This window comes from Eriocheir sinensis, chromosome 45 (genome assembly GCF_024679095.1).
Source record: "Eriocheir sinensis breed Jianghai 21 chromosome 45, ASM2467909v1, whole genome shotgun sequence".
In the NCBI taxonomy this organism is placed as follows: Eukaryota; Metazoa; Arthropoda; class Malacostraca; order Decapoda; family Varunidae; genus Eriocheir; species Eriocheir sinensis.
In genome coordinates, this window is record NC_066553.1 from 774,816 (window position 1) to 788,658 (window position 13,843).

The 13,843-nt window shown below is 47.5% G+C and overlaps 1 protein-coding gene across 1 annotated transcript in view; it reads right to left on the reverse strand.

The window, feature by feature from the left end:
* LOC126980831 (nephrin-like) overlaps window positions 1-13,843 on the reverse strand; it is a 211,982-nt gene that overhangs the window by 70,728 nt on the left and 127,411 nt on the right. Inside the window, exons 4-5 of the mRNA XM_050831109.1 lie at window positions 9,934-10,127; window positions 5,823-5,936 (exon numbers count right to left, since the gene is read on the reverse strand). Of these exons, the coding sequence (XP_050687066.1) occupies window positions 5,823-5,936; window positions 9,934-10,127 (308 nt within the window). The remainder of the gene's footprint in view (window positions 1-5,822; window positions 5,937-9,933; window positions 10,128-13,843) is intronic.

A 13,843-nucleotide genomic window follows, 5' to 3' on the forward strand; every position in this document is an offset into this window, starting at 1 on the left:
TCTGAATTTCCATCCCTCTATCTGTTATCTGAAACCATCTCCGCTTCATTCCCTATCCTTGCTTCATCCTTATTCCTTCTTCATCAAGTGTAAATGCATCCTTTCTGTCTGATCAACTCTCTTCTGTTTGTCTGTGTCTCTTTCGTCCTTTCGTTCTTCTTTTGTTATGTTCGTCGTTACGTCTATTTGTGTCTGTCATTGTCTCGTTCTTTTCTTTATCTCTATGTGTTTCTCTGGAGTCCACCACTCTGTATTTTCTTCCCTGTATCACCAAACTATACCTGTAACCATCTATCCTTCATTCACACCTCTGCGTCTGCCCTTCCCATGCCTCCCCAGCCTTCCTACTCCCTTCCTTCACCTCCCCAGCCAGTCTCATTCTCTCCCTCGCCTCCCCAACCAGCCTCAGCCCGTTCTGCCTCCCTAGTCAGCCACTCCCTACCATTGCATCATCCCTATCCCAGCATCAAATTCTCCCAGCCTCCCCCTCTGCCTCAGCCCCTCCCTCGCCTCCCCAGTCAGCCTCACAGTCAGCCTGCATCAGCCCTTCCCTTGTCAGCCTCGCAGCCGCCCCCTCCCCACCTCTACTTCATCCTCATCCTTTGCATGTCCATCCCCCTGTTTCATGACCACCCCAGTCTCAGCCCCATCCTTGCCTCTCCACCCCTGCCCTATCCCTTCCCTCTCTCACCTTCCCAGCCAGCCTCAGCCCCTCCCTCGTCTCCCCGTCAGCCTCATAGCCAGCCCTGCAACACCCCTTCCCGTGCCTCAGTCCCTCCCTCAGCGCCAGCCACGCCTTGCTCCCCGCCCAAACACGGCCGCCGAGGGGGAACAAAGCGAGAACGTCACTGGCAATTAACTCCGCGGGGGCCCTGAGGCATTCCCCGCGCTGCTCGGGGACGCAATCGAACAGAAAGCTTCGTGACAGCAGCACCACCACCACTACCCAACACCCACCACTGCACCACCGAGGGAAGAGGTCCGTGTTTTCCCCCCAGCGGCTTCGTTTGCCTCGTTTCCTCCTCGATGCGTCGGTGATTTATGGGCCAGGCGATGGGGCGGGACACACGGCAGCGTTTGTCTTCATGCCGTAGATCAGAGCATCGTCAGGGGGAAGAAGCCTTTGACGCGCCCCTACACCAACATGTCACTGCTGCACACACACACACACACACACATACAGACACACATGCATGCACACACAAGCACAACCTCACTTTCTCCTTCTCTTCTGTCCTCTGAAAAACCTATATTCCTGCATTCTCTCGGTTTTCCACTCTCTCTCTCTCTCTCTCTCTCTCTCTCTCTCTCTCTCTCTCTCTCTCTCTCTCTCTCTCTCTCTCTCTCTCTCTCTCTCTTTATCTATCTATCTATCCAAATAAGAAGTGCATTTTAATCTTCACAATCTTTACGGTTTTTTTTTACATCTCTCTCTCTCTCTCTCTTCGACTTCGTATGGGCTAAGGAGGGAGGGATGAAAAAGTCTACGGAGAGCGACTGCCAGGTTTCACTATGACTCAGTATTTCCACCGTAGATTCTCTCTCTCTCTCTCTCTCTCTCTCTCTCTCTCTCTCTCTCTCTCTCTCTCTCTCTCTCTCTCTCTCTCTCTCTCTCTCTCTCTCTCTCTCTCTCTCTCTCTCTCTCTCTCTCTCTCTCTCTCTCCCTTCTCGTGCCGCCTCTCGCTCTCGCTTCAGCCGGACGATACATCACGGCTTGACCTTGTTAGCCCTGGACGTTTACAAGCGTTTAAATACCAGCGTCGCGTGACTAACTGGACGCCGCTTCTCGCTGCACAAACATAGCCTCGACCCCGTACACAAACACCGCGCCCCGCCCCTCCCTGCCCGGCCGCCCTTTGTCTTGGGAACTCCTGAAACGGGAAGGGAAAACGGATTTGCACATAACGCCTCGCGGGTTTTCTCTTGCCCTAGCCAATTTTTTTTTTTTATACGTATCGCTGTTTTCATGCTTGCTGTTCACTCTACGCTCTGCTGGACTTGCTAACTCGCTGCCTCTTCCTCCTTCTCCTCCTCCTCCTCTTCCTCTATTCTTCCTGCGGTCTCTCTTCCTCTCTCTCTGTGCATGATTTTCCCCGCTTCACCTCCTCCTCCTCCTCCTCCTCATGCCTTTGCTGTCCAGTTTTCTTGTGCATGAGTTAACTTGTGTACCATTCTTTTATCTTTTCCACGGGTTACCTCTCTTAATTAACCGGGATCTTTTCCTCTCTCTCTCTCTCTCTCTCTCTCTCTCTCTCTCTCTCTCTCTCTCTCTCTCTCTCTCTCTCTCTCTCTCTCTCTCTCTCTCTCTCTCTGCATTACTTTCCACGTAAACTCATATTTATTTGTCCAATTTTCTAATGCAAGAGTTGACTTGGGTTGTCATTCTTTCATCCTTATTTACCGGATTATTTTTCTGCGTTGTTTCCTGTATTTCCTTTCCACTTGGTTTATTTCCTTTCCTTTTATTTTATTTTCATCTTTTCCTAAACTTCCACCTTACTTTACTTATTTCCCTTCGTCTCTCTTAACCTTTCTTTATTGCATTTCCTTCCACTTCTCCACAACGTAAATTTTTTGAAGAGGGGAAAATCAAGACCCTTTTCCTTCTAAAATTGAAGGTTCTCTTGGGAAATTTTTCGGTTTTATTTATATAGAAAGAACAAGATGTGTTTTTTTTTATATATTTTTGCTTTACATTTGGCCTATTGTCTATACCGCACTCACACACACACACACACACACACACTACAGCACCTCCCTCTCGCACACACGTCCACACATACACATATTCACGCATGCCTGGACCCTGGATGTAACGTGTGTCCCCTCTTCCCTTTCTTCCTGTGTCTTGGAAAATAACTCCTCGAGCGGAAACGAAGAAAATGTGTTTATATAAGACCCACAACACACGCACACACACACATACACAGACACACACACACTTACCCCCCCCCTCCCAACCCCACCACACACTTACCCTCCTTACCCCCAAACCACACACAAACACATGCACACACACATACTTAACCCCCCCCCTTCAACCCCATCACACACTTACCATCCTCCCCTCCCCCCAACCACACACAAACACACGCACATACACACACATAAAAGCATACACCGGCCAGGTAACGTACGTGTATCGTGATGAGGCTGGACGAGGTAATTACAGGTGTAGGTAAGACCAGACCCGCCCAGGTGAAGGTACGAAAGGTCAGGGACGAGGAACCGAAAATACCTGTGTGATCCTAATTGTCCAGGTAAATTGTGTTAAATTAGACGAACAGGAAGCAATCAGAGGCTCTAAAAATGCGTGGAGGAAAAGAATGAATACGTGAGAGGGAAAAAATAGTGAAGCAGGAAGGGGAAAAGAGGAAGAAGAGGATGAGGATGAGGAAGAAGAGGATGAGGATGATGATGATGATGAGGAGGAGGAAAAACAAAGGTGTAATGAGAGGGAGATGAAGCGAGAAATCTTAATGGAGCAAAGCACACACACACACACACACACACACACACACACACACACACACACACACACACACACACACACACACACACACACGTACGTAAGCAAAACCTGAATATTTAAACGCTAAGGTGAAACTAATGAGATAAAAAAAATACGTACTCAGCGATACGACGAAAAAAAATGAAAAAAAGAAAACAATGTAAATAAATGACAATGCGAAAAAAATGCAACCAACAGAAGAAATAAAAATACAGACTCAGCAATACGACAAAAAATAAAAGGAAAAGAAAAAAGGAAAAAAATGTATATAAATGTCAGAGAGAGAGAAAACGCGTCCATTATTTAGCGATGTGAAGGGATAACTTCGATAAAGACAAAGTTAAACACGAGTTGGAATGAAAACGTGCGTCAGAATAGGAACGAGAAGAGAGAAAAAAAGTATTGTGTGATGGAGGAAAGAGACAAAGGGAGAGTAGGGAAGGGAAGGCAAGGGAAGGGAAGGGAAGAGAAGAGAAGGGAAGGAAAGGGGAGAGAAGGGAAGGGAAGGGAAGGAAAGAGAAGGGAAGGGAAGGCAAGGGAAGAGAAGGGAAGAGAAGGGAAGGAAAGGGAAAAGAAGGGAAGGGAAGGCAAGGGGAGAGAAGGCAAGGCAAAGCAAGGCAAGGCAAGGCAAGGGAAAGGAAGGGAAGGGAAGGGAAAGGGAAGAGAGGGGAAGGGGGGAAAAATGAGTGAAGGAAAAATGAGTGAAATGATGGGAAGGGGAGGAAAAGGTAAAAGGAGAAGAGAAGAAAAGAGAAGGCAATTATAAAGAAGGGAAGGGAAGGAAAGGGAAGTGAAGTGAAGGGAAGGAAAAAGAAGAAAAGGGGGGAGAGGGAAGATGAGAATGAAAGGATGAGAAGAAGGGGAGAGGGTAAGGAAAAAAGAGAATGGAAGGGAAAGAAAGCCAAATATAGAGAAAGCAATAGTGAGAAGAGAGAAGAGGAAGAAAAGAGTTGAAAAACGAGGTCAGAGGAGGCCATGACAAGGCAAATGAAGAGAAGGGAAGAGAAAGGAAGGGAAGGTAACAGGAGGGAGGGAGATCAAAGGATGTTGTGACAGAGTAGCAAAGTGGAACAAGCTGAACAGGATAGGCAGGGAAAGGAAGGAAGAAAAACAGGGAGTGTGACAGAAGCTGAAAGCGAGACAGACAGACAGACAGAGAGACAGACAGAGGAAGAGGTAGGCAAGCTTGTGAGACCAGAGAGGAGGAAAAGCCAAAGAAAATAGAAGAGCTGTTATCGGAAGAATTACAGGGACTAGGCGGGCGGCGACTGGAAGGAAAAACAAAAACGAGGCAAAGTTAACAAGGAGAGCAAGAAAGGGAAAACAGGAGAAACAAGAAACGATGATAAAGCAGAGACAACGGAAGAGGCAATAGAAGGGAGAGGAAGGAAGGCAGGGAGAGCGAGGAAGGGAGAACAAGAAACAAAAGACGATGATATAGAAGAGACAGAGGTAGAGGCAATAGGAGTTCGGTTATTACAGGTATTAGAGGGAAGAAGCAAGGCAGAAGGTTAGCTGGGGAGGCCTGAAGGTAGTTCGTAGGCGAGGGAGAGCGAGGGAGAGGTAAAAATGCCCCTTGGTGATGATGATTGAGAAGAGACAGAGGAAGGGAAAAGAGGGCGGTAGTTATCAGAGGTATTACATGGGATAAAGAATTTGGGCGGTCATATATAACAGAGACAGAGAAGGAGGAGTTGGGAGAGGTAAAGGATTGGACAGAACGATGAGTGATGGAATAGAATAGAGTGCAATAGTTTAAAATTTATACTAATGATCAACAGAAGCATATAAGTAAAACTGAGACTCGTATACAAGGAAAGTTCTTGGGCAATAGAGAAAGTGTCATATATGTTACACTAATGACCACTACAGGCATGAAGGAGATACCAGTACGAGGAAAGCTGGTCTTAGGCAATACAGAAAGAAGCATACATGTTACACTAATGATCACTAGAAGCATATAAGTAAAAACTGAGACTCGTATACAGGGAAAGTTCTCGGGCAATAGAGAAAGAAAAGCAGAGCAAAGAAGGGACGGGCAGCCGGGTAGGACAGGCACGCATACAGGGAAAGTTCTTGGGCAATACAGAAAGAAAGGCCGAGAAAACAGAGAAGGGACGGGCAGCAGGACAGGACAGGGACGCAAACACGGAAAGTTCTTGGGCAATACAGAAAGAAAGGCCGAGAAAACAGAGAAGGGACGGGCAGCAGGACAGGACAGGCACGCATACACGGAAAGTTCCTGGGCAATACAGAAAGACAAACACAGCAAACAGAGGTGACACGGGTATGACAGTATGTTGAGCCTCACCTCCCGTGGCGACGCAGGAGAGGGTGAGCTTGGAGCCTTCCGTCAGGGGCCCCAGCAGGCCGGGGGTGATCTGGCGGCCCCCCTTATCCAGCACCATCAGGCGGGACGGCATCACTGAGGGCACAGACAACACGGTGGTCAGTACAGGGCTGTCATGGGTGTGAAGGGACCCTTAACCTTACCTGACTATACCCAAAACACTATCAACACCACAGTTAGTACAAGAGAGCTTAACCTTACCTAACTATTCCCAGAACCCTCACTAAGAACACAACGGTTAGTACAGGGCCGTTATGTGTGTGGAGGGACGCTTAACCTAACCTAACTATACCCAAAACACTCTATCAACACCACAGTTAGTACAAGAGACCCTAGCTTACCTAACTATACCCAGAACGCTCACTAAGAACACAACTATTATAATAAAGGGCCGCCATGTGTATGAAAAAACTCTTAACCTTACCTAACTATACCCAAAACACTAACAACACCACAGTTAGTGCAAGAGACCCTTAACCTTACCTAACTATAATAAAAATAGTCACTATCAACACCACGGTTAGTACAAGGCTGTCATGCTTGTGAAGAGACCCTTAACCTTACCTAACAGCAACTATCAATACAGTGGTTAGTACAAGGCTGTCTGTCATGTGTGTGATGAGACCCTTACCTAACTTTACTTAACGATAACCAAAACTCTAATTATCAACGCAATGGTTAGTTCAAGGATGTCTGTTATGTGTGTGAAGAGACCCTTACCTAACTTTACCTAACTATAACCAAAACACTCCTTATCAACGCAATGGTTAGTTCAAGGATGTCTGTTATGTGTGTGAAGAGACCCTTACCTAACTTTACCTAACTATAACCAAAACACTCCTTATCAACGCAATGGTTAGTTCAAGGATGTATGTCATGTGTGTTTGATGAGACCCTTACCTAACTTTACTTAACGATAACCAAAACACTCCTTATCAACGCAATGGTTAGTTCAAGGATGTCTGTTATGTGTGTGAAGAGACCATTAACCTTACCTAACTAAAACCAAAACTCTAATTATCAACGCAATGGTTAGTTCAAGGATGTCTGTTATGTGTGTGAGGAGACCCTTAACCTTACCTAACTAAAACCAAAACTCTAATTATCAACGCAATGGTTAGTTCAAGGATGTCTGTCATGTGTGTGAGGAGACCCTTAACCTTACCTAACTATAACCAAAACTCTAATTATCAACGCAATGGTTAGTTCAAGGATGTATGTCATATGTGTGAGGAGACCCTTAACCTTACCTAACTATAACCAAAACTCTAATTATCAACGCAATGGTTAGTTCAAGGATGTATGTCATGTGTGTGAGGAGACCCTTACCTAACTTTACCTAACTAATACATGAATACTCCCTCTCAACAGTGGTAATGATGGTCACTCCTACCCGTCCGCCATCACCACCACCACCACCATGAATCATAAAACACACCACCACCATCACCACTACCAACAACCCCAATCACAGCGTACGGTCATCACAATACATTCTGGATCATTGCCTTCCATTTTCACCCCTTACACCACCACCACCAACACCAGTAACACCACACCGCCATCACCAGTATTCCCGTCGCCATCACCACCGGCGCTACAGTGGTAATGCGTGGCGAGGGCGGACTAACAGCGCATCAAGCCATTAATTAGTGCCCATCACGCTAACGCCCACACCCCTACGTCGCTGTCACATGTCCTGCTCCTCACCCCCGCGGAGAGTGATGAAGCAAGGTGCTCGCGGCTCCAGCACCATCACCACCGGGACACACGACACACCGTCACGCATCACACCAGCCACAAGACCACCGCCTCACAACGTCACACGACACCACCACCACATTCCCACAGCATCGTTCATCACACTCATGGTACACAGACACCCCCCTCCACACACACACACACACACACACACACACACACACACACACACACTCCAATACCGTCCCTTCCTCCACCGTTTATCTCCCGTAATGTCTTTGAAGGTCGCCTCCACCTCCTGGCACACTGCTAACACACACAAGCACACATTGTCCACCCACCGCGGCGCCGCTTGACGGGCGTGACACTTCCACCCTCGAGCCCCCCCCCCCCCTCTTTGTCGCCCCTCATAAATACCTGAACAAGGATGGAAAACATTTTTGACAACACAGTCGACTGTCTCTGTAACATTTTACCGAAAGTGAAATGCAACACTCGGCAACAGATTTATGGAATGAGGGGACGAGTTCATACGTACATACATACATACATACATACATACACACACACACACACACACACACACACACACATACACACACATATATATATATATAATATATATATATATATATCTATATATATATATATATATATATATATATATATATATATATTGGTGCAGGGCAGCGGGGTGTGTGTGTGTGTGTGTGTGTGTGTGTGTGTGTGTGTGTGTCGCGGGCCGGACACGCTGCGTGCCTGCCGCTGCCACTCGGCGAGAAATGTTGAAAAGTTTATCTGAAATCAACGTTCAAACCTTTGATATTTTGTGTACAATGACCGCGTCATCAAAATTGTTATTAATTAAAACTGTGCAACGCTTCCCCTCGCAGGCGCCCCGACCGCCCCAGGCTCTCCCTCACAGGTGCCCCCTTTCCTGCCTCCCTCCCGCGGCTGTCACGCTCACCCTCCGGTCATCGCCACCGCCGCCTCTCAAACGTTAAAACCAGCGGCGTTGCTGAATTCTCCAAGTTTCATTAACTCTGAAATGGCGCGCGGCGCTGCAGCACAACGCTTCAGCACGACGTGCCCGGCGAAACCTGCACGGCACTTGCACGGGCGGTGCCGCGGCCCTGTGATGGCACCGGGCACGCCTCCCCCAGGCCGCGCCGAGCGGTAATGTGTGGCGGCGGGGGCTCAGGCGGGGGCCGGGGTGGGGGAAGGGCGAGGCTAATGCCGCCGGTCCCCTGATTGCCTCCACGGCCGCGGCACTGCTTGTGGCGGGGACGGTGCCGCGGCCTGGCCCGGGAGGGGGGGCACCAGGTGGCTTTAATATAACCCGAGACAGCTAGACACAGACAGACAAACACACGCAAACACACACACACACACACACACACACACACACACACACACACATACACACACACACACACACACACACACACACACACACACACACACACACACACACACACACACACGAGCTGTACAATCCTCCACATCTAACTCCCAACTCAAACTTGCCTTAATTAATGAGACAGAACAAAAGACAACAAACAGCCCCTCACTCCTTCCCTCCACCCTCACGCTTCCTGCTCAACGGAGACGCCACGGCTGATGAGAGGGGCGAGAGAATGTTGTCTTTCTCCTCCCTTTCCACGGTTCTCTCCTCCTCCTCTTCACCCTTCTCCTTAATGCTACCTGTCCACCTTAATTCTATTTCCTATTATTCCCTCGCTTCGTCGCAGATTGAGATAGAGAATGAACGGTTATGCTTTCTCACACTGTCTTCTCTCCTCCATATTTCCTTTGCCCTTTCTTTCGTTTGTTTTAATTCTTTTTCCTTTTCTTTCTTTTCCTTTTCTGTGTTAACCTGTTCTGTCCTTTACTTTCCTGTACTAGCCTCTCCCATCCTTTCCTTCTCGCTCTTTTCTTCTCTTTCCTTTCCTTTCCCTCTTTCCTTTCCTTTCCTTTAATCTTTTTTTTAGTCAAGTTTTCTTTCCTTTCCTTCCTTCCTTCCTTCCTTCCTTCCCATTCTTTCCTTCCACTGACCAACATATTCCTTGCCTCCCTTGATTTCTCTCCAAAGAGCTCACTATCAACTTCTTACCTAACACACTCAACTCACCTCCTTCATTCCTTCCTTAACCAACACACTCTTCCCTTCTTCCCTTCCTGCCTTAGCCAACACATTTACCTCACTCTCTTTTCAACTTCTTACTCAACACACTCAGCTCACCTCCTTCATTCCTTCCTTACCCAACACACTCTTCCCTTATATCCTTCCTCCCTTAACCAATTCATTCACCTCCCTCAGTTTCTTCCTCCTCCCCTCACAAACACTCCTCTCTCAACCTCTCCTCCTTACCGTAGACTGTGAGGTTGACGAAGGCAGAGAGCGTGGGTCCGTCCTTGAAGTCGACTCTACATTTGTACCTGCCCGCGTCGGAGCCCAGCAGCGGGTCGAGGGTGAGGTGACCGCCTTCAGACACCTTAGCCCGCACCCGGCCCTTCACCTCCTCGTCGATGTACTCCTTGTCCGCCATCTCCCGAAGGTCGATGCTGTGGATGAGAGGAGAGTGTGGGTGAGTAAGGGAGGAGGAAGAGGAGGAAAGGATGGAAGAGGAAGAGTGTGGGCGGGAGAGGAGAGATGAGGGAGAAAGGAAGGATAGGGGATACACGCGGGATGAAGAAAAGATAAGGAAGGGATAGATAGGATAAAGAAAGATGAAAAGGGATGAAAAAAGGATAAAGGAAGTTTGAAGAAGGTATGAAAAATGAACGATGATTAAAAAAGGGTGAGCAGAGAAACAAAGATGAAGAGGAAGAGCAGAAGGAGGAGGAGGAGGAGGAGGAGGAGGAGGAAAGACCAAATGATGATGAAGGAGAAGGAGGAAGAGGAGGAGGAGGAGGAAGAGGAGGACGGGGAGATGGAGATGAAAATTAGCAGATATTAGTGGCCTCTCTCTCTCTCTCTCTCTCTCTCTCTCTCTCTCTCTCTCTCTCTCTCTCTCTCTCTCTCTCTCTCTCTCTCTCGGGGTTAGTCAATATTGGGTCAAGGTCGTTCATTGCCCAGCCGCGAGGAAAGAGGTCAGGAGCAATATCCAAGTTCTCCTCAGATACCAAACTCGGCGGAGAGGGAGGTGACGGAAGGGAAGGGGAGGGGGAGGTGAGGAAGGGGGTGATGGGGGTGAGAGGGGAGGGGAAAGAGGGGGAAGGCAAAGGGGGATGTAAGGGGAAGGAAGGTGAAGATGAAGAGAAAGTGAGGGATGAGAAGCATATGGGAAATGGAAGGCAGAAATTGTGAGGAAGGTACGGGGAAAGTGAAGGGAAGGTGAGGGGAGGAGACAAGGCGTGAAGTGTCCGTATGGGTGAAGATGAGAAGTTGATGGGGAATGGAAAACGAAGACAGAGGGAAAGGCGAGGGGAAAGTGATGGAGGGTTCGGGAAAGTGAAGGAAAGGAGAAAAACAGGGAGAGTGCAAAGCGAAAATGATTGGAAACGCAGGTAAGGAATATGAAGGAGAGGAAGAACATGAGGAACAGATAGGAAAGGTGAGGGGAAGGTGAGGAGAAAGTGAGGGGGAGGGTAAGGGAAAAATGAAGGAAAGGAGAAAAACAGAGAGTGCAAAGCGAAAATGACACAGGTAAGGAATATGAAGGAGAGGAAGAATATCACGAATAGAAAGGACAGAAAAAGTGAATAAGATGAATGAAGAGAGGAAGATGGAGACTGAGAAGGTGATGGAAAATGAGGGGAAACTGAAGGGGAGGTGAGGGGAAGGGAAGGTAGGAGGAGAGTGCAAAGCGATGGCGAAGGGGAAGATGGGAAGTTGATGGGAAAGGGAAGGAAGGGAAAGGGGGGTAAGGAGACTTTGAGGGAACGAATTGAGGAGACAGTTAAAGGGAAGGAAGGTGAAGGGAGAGAAAGAGAGAGAGAGAGGGAGAGAGGGAATGAAGGTGAGGCCATAGCATGAGAAGGAAGGGGATAAGTGGAATGACTTTGGTGAGTGAGTGAGTGAGTGAGTGAGAGATGGAGATTAAAGGAAGGGAAAGGAGATGAGAAAAATAGCCACGTAGAGAGGAATAAGTAAAGTGGGTGAGGGAGAAAAAGAGAGAAAAAGAAGAGATGAGAGAGGAAGGTAAGTGAGAGGGAAGTGAAGGAAGGGGAGTGGAGAGCGAGAGCGAGAGAGAGAGAGAGAGAGAGAGAGAGAGAGAGAGAGAGAGAGAGAGAGAGAGAGAGAGAGAGAGGGGGTAACTTTAGTGAGATTAAAGGGAAAAATAAAGTAGGTGTCCAAACTTAGAGGTGAAGGGTGTTGATTGGGTTACCTGAAGGGAGGGACAGGTGAAGACAGGTAAGGGAGAGAGAGAGAGAGAGAGAGAGAGAGAGAGAGAGAGAGAGAGAGAGAGAGATAGGGAAGGATGGAGTGGAGTAGAAGGGGCTTGCGAGGTAGAGAGAGTGAGAGGAAAGAAGGAAGGAAGGATGGATGAAGTAGAGTTACAAAAAATAAGAAAGAGACAAAACGAAGCATAAAAGAAAGAAATAACAATTGATAAAAAAAACAAGAATAAAAGAATAATAAAAACAAAAACAAATGGCAAAAACAGTGGAAGAAAAAACGAACAAATGATAAATGAAAAAAGGACAAAAAAAAAAAAGAAAAAAAATATGAATTAAAAAAATGAAGGAGAAAATTAAAACTCAGGTGACATGCAGCAAATCCCTTCCTCCCCTCCTCCTCCTCCTCTTCCACTCCCTCCTCCCCCCTTCCACTCCCTCCCCCCCCCCCCAAAAAAAAAAATGCGACATGCCACCAATCCTTCCCCTCCTCCTCTTCCACTCCCCCTCTCCTCCCCCTCCCCCCCCACCCCTCCAAAAAAAAATGCGAAATGCCAAAGAATCCTCAAATACTGAAAATCCACAACAATAACATCACGATAAACCTCTGTACGGAAATACTCTCAAAATATTAAACCAACACATGCAAAGGTGAGCTGAATGTCAAGGCTGTGTGCGTTGTATAAATAGAAGTGGATCGGAAAATTAAAGAGGAAATTGGTTACAGAGAATAGAAAAAAAAGAGAAAAAGATGAGTGATATGAAGAGCTTTTATGATTTATTTGTATTTGACCTTATATATGTTACCTCTATTATTATTATTATTATTATTATTATTATTATTATTATTATTATTATTATTATTATTATTATTATTATTATTATTATTATTATTATTATTATTATTATCATTATCCGTTAAGAGTTGTGTGTGTGTGTGTGTGTGTGTGTGTGTGTGTGTTGCAGTTTTATCCTAAACATTGTATTTACTTAATCTGGACACACACACACACACACACACACACACACACACACACACACACACACACACACATCATACCTTTTTCACACTCGCTTCACGCCTTTAGCTCACAATATGCTCACAGTTTCTGCCATGAGTCTGTTTCCATTAAATTTTCAATGGTTTGTGATGGGACGAAGGGCGGGGAAGGGGGGGAGGGGAGGGGGGGAGGGACGGGTACATTATGAGGGAGGTATTGTGGCCAGGGGAGAGGGGGGAAGGGGGCGAGTGGGGAGAGAGGAAGGGGCACAGGGGGAGAAGGGTATGGAGGAGGAGAGAAGAGTGTAGAGCGAGGGGAGAGAGAGAGAGGGGAGGGGAGGGGAGAAAGGTTGGGGTAGAGAAAGAGGAGTAATGAAGGAATGGAGGAGAGGGGAGTATAGGAGAAGGGGAATAGAAGTGAAGGAGAGGGGAGGTATAGGGAGAGGGGAATTATAGGGAGGGAGGGGGGGGAAAAGAGGGGAGACACGAGGATACAGGGGAGGGAAATCACAGGGGAGAGAAGAGAAATTGGGGTTATAGGGGAAGGGAAATCAGAGAAAAGAAAAGTAAGGGCTGGAAAAGAGGGGTTAGGGGAAGGGAAGGGAAGGGAGGTGGGGGTTATAGGGGAAGAGAAATCAGAGGAGAGGGGGAGAGAAATGAAGGTAGGGAGGGAGGGATGGAAAGTGGGGCTATACGGAAGTGAAGGCGAGAGGGAAGGGGAGGGAAGGGAAGGGTACAGAGGAGGGGGAGAGACTCGTCATTGTAACTGTTAATTTTTGGTGTCAGTCCCTCCCTCTCTGCGCGTGATGTGTGGAGGTAATGGATTTGGGCCGCGGTGAATTTTTATTAGTTTTCCGTGTGTGTGTATGTGTGAGTGTGTGTGTGGGGGTGGGTGGGTGGGGGGGGTAAGTGTATGTATATATGTGTGTATGGGGGGTTA